The 24,496-nt window shown below is 42.5% G+C and overlaps 1 protein-coding gene across 1 annotated transcript in view; it reads right to left on the reverse strand.

The window, feature by feature from the left end:
• The window catches only part of ZNRF3 (zinc and ring finger 3), a 30,484-nt gene extending 12,900 nt beyond the window's left edge, over window positions 1-17,584 (reverse strand). The window contains exon 1 of the mRNA XM_042828746.1: window positions 17,364-17,584. Coding sequence (XP_042684680.1) covers window positions 17,364-17,543 — 180 coding nt within the window. The 5' untranslated portion in view covers window positions 17,544-17,584. The remainder of the gene's footprint in view (window positions 1-17,363) is intronic.
• Between the last annotated feature and the right edge of the window lie 6,912 nt (window positions 17,585-24,496).

Consider the following 24,496-nt stretch of genomic DNA (forward strand, 5'->3'; position numbering starts at 1 on the left):
GAACAAAACTGTGAATTTGAACATCTTCAGGTAGTTCTCTTTTTTCTATTCTTCTATTTCATTTTTATTTTAAAACCAACAAAGTCCATCAGACGGCACATGAAGGAAACCAACACCCAGACGGAGTCTCTTTCTCAGAGCAGCAGGTATTTGTCCTCTTTGAAGTCAGCACACCTGGCTAATCACTAGTAGCTGTTGGGGAGGAAAAGTTAAAAGGAATTTAGTACACATTCTCCACTGAGGAGATGTGGCCCTGAGGTGAAAACTCATCCCTGTTTCCCTAAGAGGCATCTTTTACAAACATGCAGCATATGTAGAACTGTTCAGGGTATTTAGGCTGTTCTTTCAGAATGGTCAGCCAACAAGCGAGGCACTTTGATCTCTGGAAATATTCTTAAAAAGGATTTAGAGGTCGGTTCAGAAAAATTCTTCATTTGCAAACACATCAAATGAGCAGTACACGGCACAGCAACTCATTAAGTTCCCGTGAACGAGATGCAATCTGTATGTTTTACTCTCTACTGCAAAATCAGTATTCGCAGGCTGTCCAAAGTAGTTGTGGGTGCCCCATCCCAGGAGATGGCCATGGCCACAGATGGGTCCTGGGCAGCCTGAGCTGGGGGGGTGGGCACCCAGTCCCATAGGGATGGAGCTGGGTGATCTTTAAGGTCCCCTCCAACCTCAGCCATTCTACATTAGAAATTAAAAATACCAACTGGGTTCAAAATTTGTGCTGGAGACGGTAACATTCTTTGCCATGTCTCAATAGTAAGCAGTATAAGACAACTGGAAGGAACCCCAAGTAATACAGTTGGAAACATTTTCTATAAGGCTGCTCAACAGTAGTACTGTACCTATCAGAGGGTTTCCCTTATCATTCTACCTGAATTTTTATCCCTCCCAACACTTACACACAGCAAGTTTTATTTAATCCCACTAATACTTGTGTGTCAAGCCAATACATTGAAAATTAATCATGATATGTCACAGGATTATTTTGATTCTTCGGTACCATGGAAGATGGAGTCAGAAGGGATCTTTAAAGGCCATCTGTTCCCTCTCCCCTGCAGTGAAGAGGAACACACAGAGCTCCATCAGGTGCTCAGAGCCTTGTCCCCTGAGCTTAGGTGTCTCCCAGATGCATGAGTGATGGGGTATCCACTACATGTCTGGGCAATCTGTACCAGATGGTTCAGAAGGTGGAAGATGGGGCAGCAATGACATTCCTGCTGTAAGGTTCACAACCACCTGAGGAAACTGAACATCTGTAAGTCTGTGAGTCCCAAAGAGATGCATCCCAAACTTCTGAGGTTATTGGCTCACACAGTCACCAAGTCTTCTCAATGATATTTGGAGTCACGGCAGTCCCCGGTGACTGCAAAAAGGCCGTGTCACACTCATTTTTAGGAAGGGTAGAAAGGACAACCCAGGGAACTCCCAACCCGTCAGCCTCATCTCTGTGCCGGGAAAGATCACAGCACAGATCTTCCTGGAAGCTACGCTAAGGCACACGAGAGGGGACAACCAGCACGGCTCCACCAAGGCAGGTCTCCGCAGTGAGACCAGTTCCACAGTGCACAGATCTCAGGGGTTCCCACCCCTCCCACGTGCCTCGTTCACCCCATCCCATGAAGCAGCACACAGCAGCGCCCGCTCCAGCGCTCTGCGGCTCCAGCTCCGCCGCTTGGCGGCAGCCCGGCCTGACCTTCCAGGTTTCGCTGGCAAGAGATCAGAGAGCAGCCACAAACACACCACACAGCCTGCCGCTCCTCGCCGCTCCCCCTTCCTCCTCCTCCTCCTCCTCCTCCCCTAAAACTCGTTTTTAAAACCGCAGCGCTCTGTTGAGAAGCAAACGAGTGTGAGCAGGCTGAGGCCTGAGCACAGCCGCTTCTCTCATCTCATGTTCTCCTTCCTATAGGTTGAAGGGGGGCAAACTGGGGGCCCACCGTACACCCACAGCTCCAAAAATCTCAGGGCTAGGCTGCAGGGACACCCTTCCATCCTCTGATCCCCAAACCCGCTGGGTAATTAAAGCCAAAACATCTTTGAAAACATCCTATCTGCTCCCTAGCAATCAGGGCAGCTCAAAATAATGCAGCCAATACAAGTCCCAATTAAAATGATCCCGGTCTATAATAGGCATGTGACTTTTGCATATTAGGCTATTCAACCCTTTAAAGACTGCTCCCTAAACACATTTTTCTGAGCGAAGCGGCCAAAAGCTAGATCACAAAGAGGCACACCAACTGGGAGAGAGGAACAGAAGTCATACTGCCGTCTGCTTTACCTTCACAACTCCAAGGTCAAACGTGTATTTCCCCAATTCAATTTCCGTGCAATTAGCAGAAAGCAGTAAAGAAGCCAGGAATAGAAGTTTCTGAGATTACTTCCCTTCAATGGTTTAAAATAAATGACATTTTACTGCATCGCAGTGTTCTTCCTCTTTTGTAAGGCACAATAAAAATAATAATAAAAAAAAAAAGCAGCGATATACTTTCAGTAATTTAAATAGTTACTCTTTGTTCATAATGACAGTCACCTTCCAGTTCTTCTTCACATTCTGAGTTCAAAAGCCTATGCTATAGAACGGCTCTGACCTGTTTGCTTGACAAGGCTACCAAGTAGAATCATCACCATCTTAACTTTTACTCTTCCTGAAGAGTGCTCCCACATCCTCCTGGTGAGGCACTGCACAGGGTGCCCAGAGAGCTGGTGCTGCCCCATCCCTGCACACAGCCATGGCAGGGCATGGGGCTGTGAGCACTGCTGGAGCTGTGGGTGTCCCTGTGCACTGCAGGCACTGGGAGCAGATGGCATTCAAAGGTCCCTTCGGACTCAAGCCATTCTATGGGTCTGTGATCCTGACTGATGTTACATGGAAGTTGTTGTATCATCTGTGCACATCAACAGCTAACTCTGACATGTGCAAACGTTAGGCACAATAGTGCAAAAACCACTCATTGTGAGCAGGAGGACTGGAGATGACAACAGTTTCCACGAAGCTCTCTACTGGCAACTCCTAAATTACTTTGTCCTCAAGTACAAAGAATAATGAAACACTAAATCGACATTAACTGTAACAATAGGAAGGTGATTCCACTCTGGAAACAGAAATCAGGGTGTATAGCTGAATCTGCTCTCTGGATAAGGCACTCAATCCTTTGTTTCCTCTGTTTTTTGGTATTTAAGCATGTGCTTGTGTACAGAGCAGAATCAGCTAACTTTCCCATAACAAGCTTATTCTCCTATTCCATCTGGACCTCAGGAAACACAGTTAACAGAGGTTGCCTGGGAAGGTTAGTTACAGAGTCTCCATCCCTAGAGAAAAGTTTCCTGAACACTCTTGGGCAATGGGTGTCCTTGCTTAAGCAGGGGGTGGACCAGATGGCATCCAGGGGTCCCTCCAACGTCAGCCATTCTGTAAGCAGCTCTCTTCTTTAACAACCTTCTTTCACTGTCTGAAAGGTATGAGGATGAAGCAGGTTCTTGGTGTGTCGCTTAAAGGGTGGCTCTCATCCAACATGAGCCATAATCCATTCCCAGCTTCGTGCAAACAAGCCAAAGAGAAAACAGAGCCACAAGCGGTGCTTTCAGTGGATGCAGATAACAGACTGGTCATGCAGAAGCATAATTAGAGGAGAGGAACAAATCTTTAAAGTTGAGTGAAGGGCAAAAGAACAGGAAGAGGTCCATGCAGAGCATGATAACATTGTGGTTACACAGGTGAAGGGAAACAACTGATGAGGCACGATATGTATGTTTAAAGTTTATCTAAGCAACACAGAGAACAAAGGTAGCAAAGGATGCGGAGAGAATTTCAGTCCATAACTGCTCTGAAAGGTTTGTAGCCATGTATTGCAACGATCACATCAGCAAATACTGTAAGCAGTACTCCAGCACACAACCATCTATTGGTTCCAACCAGCTCCAACACCCTGCCATGGGCAGACACCTCCCACCAGGTCAGGTTGCCCAAAGCCCCATCCACCCTGGCCTTGAATGAGACACCCACAGCTCCTTCGGGCAGCCTGTTCCAGAGTGTCATCTTTAGTAGAAGAACTTCATCCTAATACCTAATCTAACTCTCCTCTTTTAGTTTAAAGCTCTTACCCTTGTCCTATCACTACAGTCCCTCATAAGTAGTCTCTCTATCTTTGGTCACCACAAGGGCTCCCTGCAGCTTTCTCTGCTCCAGGCTGAACCCCAGCTCCCTCAGCCTTTTGTCACAGGAGAGGTATCCAGCCCCCTGCTCTAACTTTGTCTCATATACTGATTTTACCTATATACAGCTACAGAACCCATTTCAACTGATGTTTTCTGCATTGGCTTCAAGTGCTGTGACTTCTTTGCTCCCTGACATGTGCAAAAAAAAATTCACCTTAGAACTGCACAAATGCCTCTACTCGTCTTGACTGAAGAATTAAAGTAACTAATAGAATTTCATTAGCAATTATCCTGTTTGAGAACTGTATTTTCCAATCTCTGCAGCAGATTCTATTGGATTATTTTGCTTTGTGTGAGACACAGTACACAACAGGTTAAAAATGCTTTAAGTATATTTCAGTTAATCATAAACCAGGCATGGAACAATCAAGCAAGGTAGCTGAGTTTTCCCCTCAGAAAGTCCAGGAAGAAAACAAGCTGTTAAAAATGCTGGTTTTGTGCATTAGAAATTCCACAAAATGAAGCATAGTGGTTAGGTAATGTGAATGGGCTGAAAGTAAGATGTCCAGCAAGGAACACAAAGACCCAGGGGTTCTCTTAAAAAAAAGTCAGTTCTGCATCAGTTTATTCAGATGCAAGGCAGACTTTTTTTTTTACCCCATAACTGAATGTTAGGCATAGATGATTCTAGAGCAACTAAAAATCAGAGCTACAGAACCACCTTTGAATTTGCTTTTTCTCAATCCCTTAAACATCACCAGCCTCTAACTTTATGAAACTTCTTGTGCTGAAAAATCTATGCAAACAAAAAGATGCAGTGTGTTTATTACACATTTTAAGGTCCTTTAAAAAAATTTTTATTGCAAACATCACACAGGATTCATCTGTTTCCATAGCATTTTAATTTGCATGGAGAGCTATCAACAAAAACACACTTTATTTTTTTTTAAGCTAAATTCCTAGATTAAACTGACGGTAGGAAAGGATGCTTCAGAAGTATCTGCTACCTGTATAAAGCCACAGACACAACTTACTGCTAGTACTTCAGCCTCACAAATACTCTTACATTTGGAACTATGTACCTGTCTTACCAGATGAGCCTCTAGAGATCCAACTGCATGAATTTGGTTCTAAAACTCAGTGCACTGTAAGTACAAACTATTAGTGATGTCTGTAGGATGAGGTATAGGAAGGAGTTGATTTATTCTCTTGGAGAAAAAAATGCTCAAGACAGAAGGATTAAGCAATGGTTTAGGTGCTAACCACAGTACAAATGCCAGTAAGCTGCTTTTAGCAAGCTACCTAACTGTTCCATCAGGTGCCCAGTATGCACTATTAGTGGGGCCTCATTGCACAGCTGTACCAAGTATGACTGGGGCTTTTTTCTTCTTTTTGTTTTGAAATATATCTCCTTCTGGGGTGGGGGCAGGCAGCAGAAAATATGATAATACGTTTGCTCTAAGTAAATAAGAGTCATCAGGAGAATTGGTTTATACATTCTCATTTAGTTGATAACTGAGCCAGCCTAACCAAACCTGCACTTCTTCTGTCAGCTTTTGAGGTTTTTCCCTCTTGTTTTCTCTATGAACTAAGATTTACTGAACTTCAGGCATATCTTCTACTTTAACCCAGCCCATCAACCTAATATTCCACATCAGAACTCTCCACATTGTGGACTCAGCGGTCATTAATCTGCCAAAAGAGTGGCATTACACAAGCTGCGTGAGGTTGAATCCTTTTGTAGCCGATTCTATCATCAGCTGTCTTCGGTCCTCTGAAGAAGTCAGCCAGCTTCTCACACAGCGTATTGGTAACATGTAATCAACACTCAGCAGCAATCCCTTTGCCTGTGCCATGTCTCCAAGGAACATGATTTTTGATGAGAAGGTCCAGTGTCGTGATTTATTCCTCTGGAGTGGTCATGGATTTCAGCAACTTCGACTGCAAGAGATGCAGGTTTCATCTTGCAGCTTGAAGAACTCTATTGTAAACTCAGCAGGGAGCACGAACTGCATGCCCCATTGTGCAGATAGCAGCTATAAGCATACTGAAAAAGCAGAGATTTGAGAACAAAGACATAACATTTGATTTTCAACAACAGGAATGGTATCACTTAAAAAAAATGGTAACAAAACCCATTTTACTTGAGAAGCATGGAACATCAGCCACAAGCAAAGAAAGATGTTCTGCCATAACAGACTGCTGTGCTCTGCTTATCACTGCCAATCTTGCACAAACCTCACAGCATTGAGTCAAATATACTTTTTAATTACAAACTCCCAAATCTTTTTCCTCTCAGAGCAACAGAGAATGTTAGCTGTATCTGTACAACGCAGGCCGTCCCTCCTATCCCCCTCCTATGCTGCTATCAGGTGCTGACATTCATCAAAAGCACCTTGCCCCTTGAGCCACAACCACAGTTAGAAAGCCAGGCAGCTGAAAGGAGAAAAGGAAGAAAAGTTACAGATTAACCAACTGATGCCTCAGCCCTGTTAATGTACAATTCCCCAGTATTTCCAGAAACACTGAGTTCAGCAAAGCACGAGCAGGATGCATTTCAAACCTTGTTTTCAGATAAAGAAAAAGGAGCTTTTAGATTTCTGTCTGCAAAAGCAAACACTATCAGAACAAGACAGTAAAGCATCAAAGGACTGCACTAACATAAAATTTCTTCCTGTCAGTAATTCTCAATCTAGCAGCTCTGGCACTTTGAGATGGCTTTTATAATACAAGTATCCTGCAGATACTGCAATATATAGCATTATGACAGTTGCTTTATCAAAGAAGCAATACTGAAAGTGCAAAACTATAAATCTATATTTAAAAATACTATTGCTATTAAAAAACATAATGTACTTCAGGTCTGAAAAGAAGACATACACCCATATGCTATATAATCACATTTGGCACAGGGTGCCCAGAGAGCTGGTGCTGCCCCATCCCTGCACACAGCCACGCTCAGGGCACGGGGCTGTGAGCACTGCTGGAGCTGTGGGTGTCCCTGTGCACTGCAGGCAGTGGGAACAGACAACTTTTGGGGGCATCTTACATCCCCAACCATTCTACGCTTCCAGTGTGATCCATAGACCCATACCACTCAGCACTAAGTAGTTCTCAGTTAAAACTAAGAAGAAAAAAAACCACAAGAGCCTCTCCACTCCGGGGTTAGAGAGAACTACTGCCATTAGTTCATAGTCTAGGCTGAGTGGAGAAAAAAAACATGAACAGGGCATTCATTTAATGCTGAATACAGCCAAGCCTACTGCATTTAAGGGACTCCGTTCCCCAAATCCTGCCCTGCTGCTACAGTCCAAGCGCAGGCCAACTCTCCTTGATACGAGAAGTCAGTTGCAGAAAGAAGGGTGAGCACAGGAAGAGAGCATTGTTCTTGAACTATGTAACAGTGGCCCAGCAAGAAGCATTCATGACAACTAACCAAGAAATGAATGGTCATTCAGAAATCTTGTTACATTTTATAACCCTTCAGGGCATGAGCATTCTTACAGACAAAAAACCTCCAAAATATAATAGTCACAAGATGTGCTCATTTTTGAAACTGTAATAATACTGTAATAATAATATAACTGTGGTAATATAACATCACTTTTTCTAGTTATCTACAATGCAAAGATAGAGCAAACCAAAACTAAAATAATTCAGTAAATCAGAGAATCACAGCACCATAGAAGGGTTTCTCTGATATCAAGTTAGATTTCGTAATACAGCCATTCCTTTAAGCACTTCACTTCTTAAGAAATTTTTCTGAATGCCAGGTTATACCACCACCAAATAATCCAAATTTACCAAGATCAGCTCACGTAAATTTTGAAGATATTAGACAAATGTTTGTGCAATCACATCAGCTTTCTGTTTCCCAAACTTGCCTTCATATGCCCAGCATCTGCACAGATCTCTAACTCAAAGCTAACATTCTGAGGGCTGAGTTATGGTTCTTGTGCACCATGCCATGTTTTTGAAGATCAGAGTACTTGCATAACTCCAGTCATGTGGATATAAACTGTCAGATCTCACACTTGGAGCGAGTGCAGCTCCCAGTCAGGTCACATCCAAGCGACTTGAATGTCACTTGAACACAACAAGGTCATGGGCACAAAAATGATAAATGAATGACTTCTATTCACTGCTGTCTAGGAACCAAAACACTCATTATCTCGTTCACCTCTACAGCTTCTAGGCTACTTCCGTTGTTCTATTTATTTCTTAACTGTCTACTTATTTCATTTGATCTCTTCCTAATCACAGAGGCTGAAACGTGCTCTAATAGAACACCAATTTAAAATTAGGAATCAGAATGCATACAGAAAAGGAAAAACTGAGTAATACGTCTCAAATTCAGAAGTTTTTTTTTCTTATCACAGAGTTTTTGAAATTCTTAATTCCTGCAGGAATTCCACCCACTCTCAGACAATTCAATAAGGAAATTCAATCTTTTTCAGCAACATGCTTTAGAGCTTATGGTGGAAAGTTCTTCTCAACATAACGACCTGGAATTGTGATTCCCGACCCACAGCTTTAGTATTTCTGTATTTTAGGGAAGAGCTGAAACTTCAAAACAGATTCAGCTCAGGTCAAATTCTGTCAAGAGTAGAGAACAGGCCTGAGGCATTTGCAGTAGCCTATCAAAGATATGCTGACACATCTACAGCAACCAGAATTTGAAAAGCTCAAGAGCTTTGTGCCTATCAGTACCATCATATTGCTATCCTCTAACAGGAAAGCAGGACAAGGTAGAATATGACTACAGCTCACCAGAAGTACTGTAAAGAAATGAAAGCAAGCCTAAGTGCAAAAGACTATGAGTGATGAAGGTCAATTTGGGTTACGCATCTATTTTCAAAAGTAAGAATAATAGCAATAGAAAACTCAGTGTCTTCTGCTTAGTGTCATCCTGTCTTGTTCGGCCTCAACCTCAAGCAGCTGGCCTTCATCCATAGGCTGAGCTCTACCTTAAACAAGGATATTTCAGAGATAACACAGTCCTCATGTGAGGTGGTAAAACAGTAGGTCCAAGTCTCAACAGAGAGAGAAGCAGTTTGTGTTATTACATTGCTGCATGTAGTCTGTGCAGGTATGGTCAGACAGATCTCACAGAAGCCAAGGTGAGCTGTCAAGCAGTGAAAGTATTTTCACTTCCACATCTATTAGAGTCAAAATGCTGCAGCATACTCCCCTGGAGCTTCTGTCACCTTTGTCAGGGAAGAGAATCTGCATCCATCAGTACAGAATAGGCATGCAGCTCCCAGTACAGGACTTCAGTCCCTGAAAGAACAAAGGCTTGTAAAACTCCCTTGGCGTCCAGTAGAATACTGCGGGTGCCTCAGTGAGATCCTCAAACTTGTGCCTTCTTCCTCAGAAAGAATCAGCCTGAGTAATAAGCTCAGTAGTAGGAGGATGAATGGCCCACCCCAGTACTCCAATTGATGTAGCAACTTTTCATGGGTTGGCTAAGAAAAGGTGACATGGACTGTCCTTCTGATAGCGGTTCCTGGTTTAGAATTAGATTCATTTCGAGGTCCCATCCTGTGGTGGGCCCTTGTTGTTAGTTTGTTACTTCTTTCAAAAAAAAAAAAAAAAAAAAAAAGAATAAAAAAGGTAGAGGATTCTTATTACAAAGGGAAACTGGAAACTTCTCTCCACACAAGCAGCGACATGGCTGTATTGCTGAGGCCTCAGGGTAAGGATTAAAGAAAAACAAAATAGAAACCCTTCCATCTTTAATTAGGGTCTTCATTTGCCAAAGAGCCATTCCACAGCGGGAGGAATTACATTCAGGCCGTTGCTTGGATAACGTCTCCCAGCAGGTTGGCTCCTCAGAGCAGCCTACTCCAAGCCAACAATTTCTGGTTACTTGGAGGCAAGCAGCCTGCATATTGTTTTAACTGGCCTGGCTTTTGCAGCCAGTTTTGCTGAAAAACAATCTTCTATTCAAAATGCAGAGATAAAAGCTTCACTCGGTTTGAATTTGTCCCCAGTTTCTTTCTCCCTTTCTTTTTTTAAACATGGGAATTATAGGTTCTGGAGTTTGCATTATTTCTCTTGTAGACATCAGTGTTTTTCTCCCTCTGGCCACTTGATTCTTTGCCAGTGAAGGCTGCTGTCTGGAGTCCAGCCATTCATCAGCCCCTACCTCATCATTAACACTGTGGTGCTGGTGGTCACAGCCCATTGCTGGCGACAGGAAATCCTAACTTGCAAGAGGTTAACCACAGCCCATAAACAGCCAGGCAGGCTCATTAGTCCCTTACAGTCAGCTGAAGGGTCCAGACCCTCTGGGAGTTTCGACACCATTCACGGACTCAAGAGTCTATGCATTCCATGCCCATAGGAAAACAGCTCCACTTCCTCCTCCCTTAAAAAGTTTGCTACTTGGATCCTCTGGCTATGGTCTGTCCTTTCTTCCTACCCAAAGCCAACCAAGTCATTAGAGTACTTTGAAAAACTGAATGTCTGTGATGCACTGTCTGGGCTTACCAATTACAACACTGGTAGGCCACAACTGAGACATAAATGCAGTAGAATGTATACAAGCTTTTGATGTTTTTAATAGATTTAGTCAGTTTCATAGCCACTGTGAGCACATCTAAGGCAATAGCCAAGCAGAAGTTGATAATATATGCCTACTTGCCTGAAGAACTCATTTCACAAATGCACCCAATTCTGATCTCCAAGAAATAACCCACCAGAACTGCAAATGGCTTCAGTGCTCCCTACACTGACCAAAAAGCCCTTTTCAAACTTAATGTTTTTGAGCGTGCAGCATGAATTGATACTTGACCTGTAAGGAGTTGATTCCCTGAACTTGGTATAAACATCAAGTTGTCATGTCACTCAAACAGCCACCTCTATATATTATCTACCTGGCAATCATGGAGACACGTTCAGAGCAGACAAATAACTTTCTGGAAAGTTATCACAGAGAAACAGGATGTGAAGCATGTTTTCCTATATCAACCTTTTCTCTTTCCTCTCTTTCAATCTTATAAAAACTTCTGCAAAACATCCCCTCTTTATATATGCAATTTCTTTATTACCACTGCTTATTACATCTGTCCATCTTTTACTCTGAATATCGGAGTCCCTCTCATGCAGCTCCAGTTACATTCCCCTGTTCTCCAATTTCTTACAAAGCCTCCTGCCTCTCATGCACTGAAATTAGGCACGTCACTCATCTATGAAGTCCTACAGAATTCCATCCCCTGCCTCTATGTCTGCTCCCTATTTTCTTCACTTTCTGACCCATTTATCCATTCTGCTTGCCAGCCTTTTGTGCTTATCTCTGCTCCAAAATAGCTGCACCTGAATGATCATTTGCTTTCCTGCTTCAAGCTCTATTTTTGTAGTGCTTCCAGTGCATGTGCAACTGCACGTTACTTATCATTCCATAGGTAGATTCTGCATATAAATTAGCACAAAGTCTACGTTAGAGAGGCTCACAAAGAGTGCAGAATCATGAGGGTCCAAGTACTTGAGAGACTTAAAACATTTACATGTTATCATTATTTTTATGTTGTTCCTTAGACTTTCAGTTCTTACTCAGCCTGAATTTCCATTAATTTCATTGGGAGTTCTGACTGAGCAAAGACTCCAGTAACACATGTTGTGCAACAACAGCTGCTTCTTTAGCTGAAGATAAAAGCAGCTGTGTTTCAGTTGGTTGGAGAGGAGCAAGGGTGGTGGTGAGGACTGCTGAGGACTCAACTCTAAAAGTGGACACTTATGTGAAGTAATCAATCCAACAATAGCAGACCTAAGGAGTGCCCAAAGGGGGAAAGCATCACAGAGAGCCTTTCCTCATGAATAGCTGTTGCTTTTCATAACAGTGCACAGTGAACATGAAAAGGAAGCTAGTAAAATAATGCAATAACAGATTGCTGGCTAATGGAGACAGCCACCCCCTAGAAGCAAAGACTGACAGATCTACTTCATAACTGCATGACCCATCCCAGCCCTTGTTCACCCACTGCTAGGTGCGAGCCCCTCTTTGGCTTTGGCCCAACTCTTCTCTTTCCCTCTACATCTTTCACCATATGATCCATACACAACACAAACCTTTCCACTGTCTCAAAAACTTCACTGTCTCACTTGACAGTTCTTACCCAATCTCAATTTTTTCCCTTCTTTCTTAAAACCATTGCTGAAATTAAAGGCTCAAACTAAGCACAGAAGAGACAGTTTAAAGAGGAGGAACATGAGAAACTTGTGAACTCTAGACTCCAGTTGTAGTGATGAGACTGCTGCTTCAAGCAAAGTCCCCATTTTTGCTCCTACACGTTTCTCCATGCTCTCTGCTGCCAAACACGCCTACATGCAATATTTTTTCCTTTTTCTTTCCAATTCAAATTCCTTTTTTAGTCTGTTAAAATAGGCTCGGTGTTAAGAACGTGGGCTGTGGAGGATGGAAAGAAAGGCAAGGAGAGAGCAACAGAAATGCCCTGAGCTTTTGTCCAACGTGTTTTGCTTTAAAGTGATTTTTTTTCTTATTCAAAAATAAACATTTGTCCCTACTGGGAAGACTGAGACGATCACTTCTCCACCTGATCTCATGATGAAGATTCCAAGTCTTCCTGAATAAAGATATTACCCTCTCTTCTGACCTTATCTATACAGTTTTGTTAGAATGTCAGAGATCTTTATGCCTAGATGCTGTTGAGACCTCATCACACTGCTAGCACTGGAGGAGAAAGAAGAATGTCAGAAGATGAATAACACCAAAATTACTTGCACAAATAACAGCATCACTTCAAATACAATTACAGAAAATGTTTTGTGGTTGTTTAAAATGGATACTAACTTTTCAGGTGTCCTGAGTATCACAAGCAGGTTGCTGCAAAAGTAATGCCTCCTATTTATCTCCATGAAAACTACAACAAACAAAAATAGTACAATAAAACTATTTGATAAAGCAAATTCTCAGCTACAAAGCTACTACATTTTCAACACAGTCACCACCATTAGCTGTGTGCTTTCACCAGCAATGAACATGAGCCTGCATGTCTCACTTGTAAACATCTGCATGGCTGTCTGGAACATGGCTGCCTTCCACACTGCTGTTGCCACAGCTGAAATGTGCATCCACCCCTCACTGTGCTCATGTCTATGGCTGGTCTCTGTGGATATTCAGAACTGTCACTGAACGTCAATGGGAGCTCAAAATAACTAAGACTAAGTTTCTACTGAGGAACAACTTTCCTTAATCTTTAAATTGACGTGCAGTCAGACCAGCACTGCCATAAGAAAGCACATCTGCTGTAGTTTCCTTCCTACCCCCATTGGATCCCACCCTGCTAATACAAGCCTTCATGTAGCCACACAGACAAGTAAACAAACTGAAATAAAGGCTTAAAGGTCACCCATTCTGCTGGTCGCTTCTCAGATCAAAACTTTACCTTACATTCTGAGACTTTATAGAATTAAGATAGATTGGCAGAGAAGAAACAGAGGCAGCAATGGTCCCCACATCATGGAATAACTACCACGGGGTCAGCTGCTTCCAAGGATGCAAGTTCTCCTGTAGTGACAGTATCTTCTACTGCAGACACACAGGGACCACCAGGCAGCATGACATCTCTGGAGCTAATGACCGTGACCAGTTAAAAACATCTGAACAAGCAAAGTCTGGGAAACTTGTATCAATATCTACAAGCACGTATCATAATTTCAGATCTTATTCTACATACATTTCTGCAATTTAGTTGAATCCATTTATATAAGTTACCCAAACTTGGATATCCTAGTTTGATAAAATAAGAGCTGTTAATATTACACAGAAACAAAAGGTAAGCTTACATAATCCCTGTAATTCTAACTTACACATACAACTGTATGCTTAATTTAGACTATGAATATCAAGGTACAAGTTATTTCACTTAATTTGCCTTCATTTTCATTTGCTGCAAATCCACCTTCTAAAGAAAGCGAAGATGCTGCTCATACTTTAGAAATGAGTATGATACAATTCAAGGTTCTTTTTACATGAGAACTAAAAACATTTTGAACCTTCTTTTTTTTGGAAATGGATTTGTAGGAGAAAGTAACTTAGGAAGGAAAGCTATTTATAAAGTATATGTGATAGAGTTACTCTATGCACTTAGAGCACCACCCACCCTACCTGAGAAGGGACTCTCATTCAGTTAAGATTTGCTCAAGTCACAGTTCACACAACAGAAAAGCAGGATGGAAATCAAACTGACTGCACTTCTCAGGCTTGGTTTTCTGCAACTAACCATTACTGCTGCAAAAGGTCTGTTTTCAGAAGGACACTTCTTTAGAGGCATTTTGACAGGTCATAAGGAAGGACATGTATCAGCTGATCACTTGCTCATCCAGGTATGTTGATTTAATCAGCACACATTAGAGCATTTCTGACTCCCATAAAAATACAACTTGCAAATGCATTGCAGAGTCTCCCCTTTTTCCTCCAAGGCTTATACCAAAAGCTTCACCAAGGAACATCATTGTTAGCACAGGGAACTAAACAGGGCTGCATTTCAACAAGACAAGCATGCACGCTCCCATAGTTAGTGCAGATGTGCTCGAGCTCACAGTCAGATTTACAGTATTCTTGGATAGAAGTATTGCACAAGTTAAATAGAAGCCAGGCAATTAATTTACACACATTCACAAAGTGAGAACAAAACTGCCCACAGGCCCACTTGCTGCAGCTCCTCAAGCCTTAGATCACTCTCTATTCAGAAACTGACCAACACAGCCCTATGATTTCACATTTGATTACCATCCAAGAATCTATAAATTTAAACTAACTATTGGACAAAAAAAGGTTAGGAGTCACAATTAGATGGCTGAACACTCATGACTCATGAGTGTTACTGAACTCATGAGGATTTTGTCCCCAACCTAAGGAGTGCATTCACAATCATGATGTGGCAAAACAAAATTCTGCTGATTGTGTCAACGTATTTGTAAACAACCTCTTAAAACAGAGATAAGAAGTGAATGGACACTGGGGGAACTGTTAGGAATTTCCTTCTATTACAGGTTCCTTTGATCCGAAGAAAACAGGAAGCTGTAGTAGTGGAGACATCCTCTCTTTGTTAGCTTCTACTCAGATGCACATCCTCAATTACACATATCCTATTAATATAGAGGAGACCCTTCAGAAGGCCCTGGAAGAGAAATAAGAAGCAAAATCCCTCCCTGGGGACCTTCAAGCCTGCAGAAGAGGGAAGAAGTGCTACTTTTAAGCAAGTCTACACTATTTTCTGAGTGTCTACACTGTACTGAAATAAAGAACCAGTGGCACTGCTAAGTTGTATTACAGTGTCTTCACAGAATGGCCCGGGTTGCAAGGGACCTCAAGGATCATCAATCTCCAACCCCCCTGCCACATGCAGGGCCACCAACCTCCCCATTTAATAGTAGACCAGGCTGCCCAGGGCCCCAACCAATGTAGCCTTGACTCAAAAGTAACGGGGAGGGGGAGACAAGAGGACTGCAGATCAGCCTACAGGTGACAGGTAGCTTCACCCCAGCATAGTGGATGCAAACACACAACAGGTAATTTGCAGGCAACAATGCTTTTCCCTTCCTCCGCAGTAAAGCTACACTGCTGGAGCATTGTGCAAGGCAGGCAGAGGGGAAGGAGTCCCATTGTGCTGTCTGCAGAGAAGACAGGAATTCTAGGAGGGGAAAGGTTCCCTTTGAAGCACATGGCACGAAGAGCTTCCCAGTGACCATGGCAACAGGCTCAGTGGGTTCCCAGCCTGAGAACCAGTTACTACAGCCATGCCTGAAAAACAAAAAGTCTAAAAGAAGGAAAGAGAGGGGGAGGTGGTGTTGGGGTGGGGGAGAGGGACTTGGAGCAGAATTAGCCTGGCAGAAACTGAGCGGCTCCCTGGTAGGCAAATCCAGCCAATAATGCTTGCTGGGTTCACGGGGTTTCCTTTTCATTTCCAATGCTTTCTTCTTCCTCTGTCACTCCCCTCCCAGCCCTATTCAGGAGCTCATGAGATCAGTAAAACCCAGGCCTTTGCTTCGCCTGCACGCAGCATTGCCTCAAACAGGGCTGCACTGTGATCAAAGGCAGCGCTAAATCACGGCTGCCACACACACCTCTTCCCCCATCAGAGCCCAGTTTTCACAGGCACTCTAGCAGAAGATGATTTCCCCCCCTTAAAAAAAAAAAAGAAAACCTCTTGTGCTTTCATTACAACACACACATCTGACAAAGAAGGATGAACAATTCGAAAATCTGTACGGAAATGGACACATTAAATTCTGTACATTTACCAATCCCATTTAGCAGATGGATAAAGTCAGGCAAAGCCATTAAGAAACACAGGCCAGGGTCTTACTAACAACCACCACAATTAAAGAAAATCAACAATAGGAAAAGTATCTTTGTAGAAGATTTGCGTGCCATGGAATTTAGCACTGCAGACAGCTTTCAAGTATTCTCTATATTCTACTTCACAGTACTCCAAGCTTCCCAGGGGATCTTACATACATCAGTTTTTCTTTTGCTACTCAACATAAATTTATCATTTGCTCTTTCATATATGCATGCATTTTACCACACAAACACTCACAATAACCTCTTCTACTACCATAAAACAAAGGGCAATGATTTTCAAGGAATTTAGATTCTGGAGGCCCAAAGATTCCAAAGGGAGACTACAGAGATGAAAATTTGCATTTCTCTGATTGAGATATTAAGATTCACTCGTTAGCAGCAATACCTATCCTCAATTACAGCAATCAGTCTCCTGAAGGGTTCGGGATTCTCCTTCCCAGAAAAAAATTGAATTAGTATGCCTTCTGAGAAAACCGTGCTTAAGAACAGTAAGAAGCTTTCACTTCAACTACTTTTGATAGTATTTGATAATAAGCTTTATTTGACTGAGCCACCATCACTCTGGCCATTCACTCTGCTTCTACTCAAATACCACTACTGTGAGCTTTTGCAGGGCTTCATTAGATTCCTACACAGCACAAAATGGGCCATGTGCTCGTTTTGCCATCACCACCTCCTAACTGAGAGGGGACGTTCTTTCCCTGAGGCACCAAGTGCAAAAAACGGGCAAAATGGGAATACTTCATGCACTACAAGAGGTCTCATTTTATTCCATGTTGATTTTTCTCAGAAAGAAACTTCCAAGGAACAGTTAAAAGCAGCGTTTACCCCAAACTATTCAATCCATACAGCCCACAGAGCCCCTTACCTTTCCTAAAACAGTGAGGCATGGCTTTGGTTCCAGCTCAGGCTGTTCCAGCTTCACCACTCCTACCCAGCCATATTCATACAGGTCTTCCTCATCATTGCTATTACACAGTCCGAGTGGATGCATCTGAAACAGAATCAGTATGAAACCATCAGAAAAACAGTGTAAATCAGAGAACATGCAGATTGCTTTTGAATTCCTTTGTTTATAACAAGTATTTATTGAAGTACACCAGAAAGACCGAAATACAAGGCTGCAATTATGAAGAATTCCATGTTTCTGAAGCATGCTATCAGTTCAAAATCTTGGAATGTCATGTCAGGTCATTGTCACCTTACGAAAAATCATTTAATGCCTATAATTAAAAGTAATTGTAAGTCCTCATCTAAGATATAAAATACTTGAAGATTCTACTTCAGCTTTTCCTTGCAAACTGACAAAAAAAAAAAAAGCTGTTTTGCAGAACCACTCATAAAAGCTTCACAAGCCAGATTCAGAACTGATGTTTGAAATGCATTAACTTACTTGCTTTAATATTTGCACAAACCAACTGTCACCCTTTTGAACACGTCTATCACAATCCAAAATTAGATGAGAAGCTTCCTAACTATTTTGGAATAGTCACTATCTTCTCCTCAACCATGAGAGAGGCATCATGAAGTGATGAAATTCAGTCTCCTTCTTGGCATTTATGCTGTCTGGTGTAAGAAACAAGAAATACTTTAGACACTCTCTTCCTCCTCCCCTCAACTCTAAGTAGCTCTTCTAGTTCTATTATGACCAGGAGCTCACTATGCACCAATACTGTAAATTTACTTTATCTGTTCTAACTTTGATGTGCTTTACTGGCATAATTTTGTGCATGAACTAGGCTATGGAACAAACTTCCCATGCTATTTCACATGTTCCCCTTGTTCTGCCATCTCTTCTGTTTCACCAGCTTGCCCTTTCCACGTGCATCTCTCATCTTGCAAGTGACTCAATGCAAGATCAGCTTGTGAAGCCCTGACTTTGTGAATAACTCAAGTAATTACTATGAAATAGGGGAAACACAATGGTAGCACAATGCAGAGGTTTTCCTACCACCCATTTTTCAGGATTCATCACCAGTGCATCTGTATTCAGAGAAAAAACAAGTCTCAGCAATACTAGGCAGAGAGAGCAGAATCCTCCATCTAACTCCCAGCTCTGTTTTTTGTTCTGAGTTGCTGTGAGCTGTCTGCCCTCTCACACAGATGAGTTCAACTCATTCTGTTTAGAGTTTGAGACAGGAACCTTGAAGTCAGGACCTGATGGAGCAACTGCTCTGCGCTGACAAAAAGCAAGAAAAGAATGAGGTAGTGGAAGAACTCCCTTCAAAATTGCCAGGGCACACATTCCAACATAACCAGGCCCCAGAGGAGCCCGTGGGAATCTTTAAAGTCAACAGAAAACGTTCATCTATATTAAAGCCTAATGAAACAGAACTGCTCTTATCAGTCACGCTCTGAAACCATAACCCAGAACCTAACCCTAACCCAGAGGTTCCTAGTTTAACATCCTTGAAATGCACTTTGGCACTTTCCATGCGTCTGAAAGGGCAGAAGCAAAAGCACTCCTCAGAGGTGCTGTTCTCCAAGGTTACGGTGTCTGTATACATTGCTGGGGGTTTAAAATAACTTCAAAAAGGGCCGCACCAATTTTAAGTGGGTTACTGTTACAGAGCAGACAAACAGCAAACTGACAGCAAAGGAGGAACACTTTATGCTGTAACTCAATCACCTCAAAGCAGTCTTGATGATTACACGACAGCTTTCACCCTTTGTCCTTTTTTTTCCCTGAGTGCCAGGGTGAAACATTATAGTGTTACAAACCTCCTTCAGGACAGCTCCACATCTTTCCACATTCTGCCATGAGATTACAACAGCTGGCCTTTCTTTCTTGGCCATACTAAAATACTGTCTCTATCCACTTTAGTCCAGAAATCATCTTGGAGGAAGGACAAGAACTTAATATTCCTTATGCCATCCCTTTTCTCTACAACACTCTTTCCATTACAGCTTCCAAGCTATAAGCAGACCTTCAGATTGTAGACACAAAATGCACTCTACAGTTACACCCCTGAAAGCCAGGACAAGTCCAAGGAGGTTAAAAGAGCCTCATCTCCACCTCTTGCAAAGCCTGGGCTTCCTTCCCTTTTAAAAGCCAGAATGACAATACTGTATGACATCTCTTCTCCAACAAGAACACCCCAAACTCCTGAGAACAGGTTTCTTTTCTAGAGGCAAAAAGCTGCAGATTGTGCATAATTCCAAAGACAGGAAAATATGTGCAGTACAGAGCAGGAGTCCTTTGAGGGCTTTCTCAATAGCCAGGAACTTGCAGTGCCAGCCAATTGCTCAGGTACCCTGCCTTGTGCATTTCACCTTCACACACAGCTTTACTTCCGAGGTGTCACAGCCACCAATTCTTTATAATTGTAGATTTCATTAAATAGAAGAAAAGGAAGAAGTTTTTCAACCGTGATATAAATATTAAAAATGCAGTTTGGGAGGGGGAAGGTCGAGGCAGAGTAACTGAAGCAGACATCAGCAATCTAATGTTTAAAGCACTCAGGTTAGCTACGTGGTGCTCAATGGGAGGGTGGTTGGACTAGATGATCTTGCAGGTCGTTTCCAACCTTGTGATTCTATGATTCTATGGTTAGAAGCCTGAGGAAAAAGCACAGCATAACTACTCAGAACAAGTTCTGTTTCCTTTGTACTCTTCTGCAGCAAGAGGCATGCCCAGAAGAAACAAACACTGGAACTAACCAATGATGATGAATGGCAGAAAAAAAAAAATAGGGAGCAATCTGAGACACAATACGGTAACAACCAACCTGTTGGCTTCTGAAGCCCTATTTCCATACACAAAGAGCAGAGCTATGCTGCAATGGAAACTGCCCCATTTGATCCTGCCTTCAAGAAGCCATGATCCAGCAGAAGCTGAAGAAGCTCACCTTCCTGGATGACATGGACTCTAGCTTTGTGTCATAAAATCATTTGAGTTGGAAGGGATCATCCAGTCCAACTCTCCTGCAATGAAGAGACACTCACAGCTCCGTCCGGTGCTCAGAGCCCCATCCAGTCTGACCTTCAATGAGTGCCTCCAAGGATGGGGCATCCACCATCTCTCTGGGCAACCTGCTCGCCCCTAAAGGAACAGTGAGACCTCCAAAGAGGCACTCATCTCCTCGTGGTTTACCACTCACCACATTCACTGTCTCTATGGTTCTGCAGGACAGAACTGCCGGCCTCTTTCCCGTGCTGCATGAAAAAACACTGGTTGACAGCTTCCAAAATCAGGAAGGCTGGTCACTCTCACAGCATAACTTTGCAAACCTCCTGCTTTCCAGTCAGAAGGAAAAAATGAAGACAGGCTATCCAGCCATCCAGAAGAGATACTTAAACAGGCATATGTTGTCCAAAAACCAGAAAGAAATTTGGAAGAAGTTCTCTCGCCTCACCAGATCAGCAAAGATGGCTGAGGCACTGCATGCATTCAGAAGGCTCAGCAGAGTCCCACGTGCTTACAGCAGCCTTAAACAAAACACAGATGACAATTATAGCTAGCATTAGCAGATGTATGCATGTCATGCAGAAGGTACCAAGCACTAAGATTGAAGCCTGCAAACTGAATTTTGGAATATGCATTAAAAAACAACTAGAAACAACAACAGTATGTGTAACTAAAGGAGCAATCTGTCTGAAAGGTTGCACAAGACTTAAAACTGAATGAAGAGTATGAAGCTGGGCTGCAGAAAAAACACTGAGATTGAGGTATCGCTCAGCTCTCAGTACCAAGATTTTCTAACAAATTTGACTTCTACGCAGCATTTACTGGTCACTGTATTGCATTCTGAAATGCCTTAATGAACACCACCAGTCCCTGCTTTTTGAGCCTTGTACAAAGAGTTTGGTTTCTGAGGAAGTTTCTGAAGTCCCCTTGTGCAAGAGTGTAAGAAAACAGAACCCCAGAAGTGTTTGCCAATAAAGAGGAAAAAATGAAGCAGGAACTCATCTCCTCAGGACAGAACTGGGGCCATCCACAGTTTTATTCACCCTGAGGGGAAGAGAATTTCAAATTCTTGTCCAGATCCATTAACTGTACCCACTTAGAACATTAGTTTACTCAGACTATAGCAAGGTTGTGTTACGAACTAATGATCTGCTTAAATAGATGAAAGCTGTGTTTGTTTGCTAGGCAGAACAAACAGCTGTCAAAAAAGAACCCTCCTTCAGCATGGCAATGATGGCTGCTACTGCCACTGCTGTCTGTGGACAAACAGAACTGAGAGCTATGTAGACTCCACAGTACAACCCAACCCAGGCACAGAGCTTTTCCAACCTTGCACATCCTAACGTTACATGGAAGACTAAAACAGGAGAATAGTGAAACTATAAACCACCACACATTGGCAAAATAATCGTGCACATAAGAAACCTCAAACCCAAATGCAAAATCTAGTATAAGCAGTAAGCAAAACTAATAGGGTGCCTCCGGCACTGTGTGGGCAAATATAGAGGACTCACAAGGCTACAAACTCCCAAGCATTCTGTTGCATCACAGTGGAATCTCACCAGAATAATTAACAAAACAAATTACATTATGCCATCAGTACTCCCTCAGTCATTTTTCAGGAAAGGACAACTGACATTGTCAAAAACACTGTCCTGTTCAATTAAAAACACGTGGCTGAACTATCCCTAGACTATTTGCTCCAGCAAATCTTGAAGACTTGCAAGATCAACACAGCCCTGTGTAACCACAAACACATTGAGGGAACCCATATGAAAGTACTCAGAGTCAGCATTTTTAATCAAGTAGCATGATGAGGTTGATGTTAGATTGTACAGTTTACTCACTCATCTTCTTATGACCAGATCCTGGAATTGTGATCTGTCCTCAACCTCCAGTACAATAAGTTTCCTCCTCCTCTGGTTCCTCCTGTGTTTCAGCAACTCCTCTCACCTACTCATATTACTCATTTTTTAACTCATATTATTTAAACTTCCACTCAAACCATATTCTCCATCAACCTCATCCTGATTTCAAGGGTAAACTACCAATGGCAACCTGATCACCTTCCTCATCTCTGTCTCTAGCTCACCTGCCAGGAGAGGATACTTGGTTTCCCCATTTCAAATCTCTTTTTTTTTGAAGTGTTGTAAAAATGTTAGGCAAAAAAGAGAAGCGCTGTTCTGTCTGTTTCTGTAGAGAATGCACTTCTTAATCCGTTAACTCACTAACTCCCATTTTACCTACTGCAACTTTCTTCTCTTTGAAGGCACCAAACCCTACAGTAACTCCTCTGTTTCACATTTTTACAGTTACTCTTTCAGTCCATCACTCTGAGTAATCAACTTCCACTCAGGAATTTCTTTGCATAGAATTCTGTCCATCTTCACATCACAGTCAATTACATTTCATTTACATTTCATGCTGAGACTCTAAGGCCTAAAAGCAAAGGAAGCTTCCCTTCCCCTCCCCCCAGTTCACACTACAAGTAAGGATTCCAGAGAGCCTAAACAAAAGAAAAAGGGTACACTCACACCATGCAAAGATCATCAGTGACTGCAACCCAAGGCTTTAAGTCCACGTGGTACACCATGACAGCTGATGTTTATTGGCTGGGGTGTGGTAGGACAGTCACACACCACAATGATCCCAACAATGCCCCCAAAAAACCAAACCAGCATGTGCATGCCTTACACAGTGCTAGGAGTCTGCACACAGAGTATGTTGTTGCTGTAAACGGGTTTTATGATTTCAGTTCCACTGAAAACACCACAGTATGAACAGACCCCAACTCTACACCTGCCCTGCCAAGACATCGGTGCTGAGGAATACAAACCAAGACCGAATAACGTGACCTGGACAGTTGAAAAGTCTTCAGTCACACACCTTCTGAGAACCAGCGCTACCTTTCCAAATAGATCTCCCAAAGTCTCCTTCTGTGCTCAATTCTCTTATAGCAATCAGGTGTTTCATCGTCTGACATACAACAAAGGAACAGATACAAAGCAGAGGATATTCTTCATTCGTTTCCAGTTTAGCATTCAGGGAGCTTCCCACCCAGGTAACCATTTATATTCTTTTCAGGCTCTTTCACTTCTGACATAGCAGTATACTTTAAGATGCAAAATTATTTTCCCTTTAAAAAAAATTACATTTAGTCACTCACATTTAATGAATTCTCATAGTTTTGCAACAGTAATCAGAAATGACACTTCTGCAGGGATTGGGTGAGGGCCGACATGACTTTCAGCACACACCTCCCATCCTCCAGGCAGCTACCATCCATCCCTCCAAGCACACACAGCGAATTTACTCAAAGTGAGAATTTACCGGGACAAGAAAGGGCAGAAGTGTGAAAAGAGCGAGTTTAGAATGGCTCACAGACGCACGCTGGGAGAAGACTGAAATATACCTTTGTAGAGGTGAAGCTGGAACAACTCCAAGACCACTTTGATCCACAAAAGAACACAGAACAGCCCTGGGGACATACCCCTGACCTAAAGGCTGTAGGAGAGTATTTGAAAAGACACAGCACGTTGTTGTTTGTGTGCTCATACGAAAATCAGTGCTACGCTCAAGGTGCAAATCATATGTCAACCTGGGAGCACAACTTTGGAAATTGTGTACTTAAGGTACAGAGCCAACACCTAAGCTAAAGCTAAGACACAGGCTGCACTGACAGCATGCAAGAAGGTGGGGAGCTTGTTTTAAAGAAAACTCACAGTGCAGCTCTAGCACCAACTGCAGACAATCTGTAACAGGTTCTCCAGTGGGCAGGAGATATACGGTGCATTAGTGTGCTAGGGAAAGAGAAACTGAGACCTTGCTAAAGGGTCTGTATGGACTGTATTTAAGTACTCCCTGAAATACACACTGAAAGCTACATGTTAGAGGCACTTTTCAAACAGAACCAACCTTGCAGCTTTTCCTCATTCTTTACTAACGTCACTGGACTATTAAAGCTCACATTCACCCTCACCTCAACCTACCCATGGAAGCCATTTGTTCATTCTGTTTTAAAACTAAAGAGATTATATGGAGAGTAACAGACTACTCGAATAGAAGATCAGGAAGGAGCTGAGTAGAGAAGGCTT

Source organism: Centrocercus urophasianus, unplaced genomic scaffold (genome assembly GCF_019232065.1).
Source record: "Centrocercus urophasianus isolate 14NV4802_14NV808 unplaced genomic scaffold, USGS_Curo_1.0 seq_30, whole genome shotgun sequence".
Classification (NCBI taxonomy): Eukaryota; Metazoa; Chordata; class Aves; order Galliformes; family Phasianidae; genus Centrocercus; species Centrocercus urophasianus.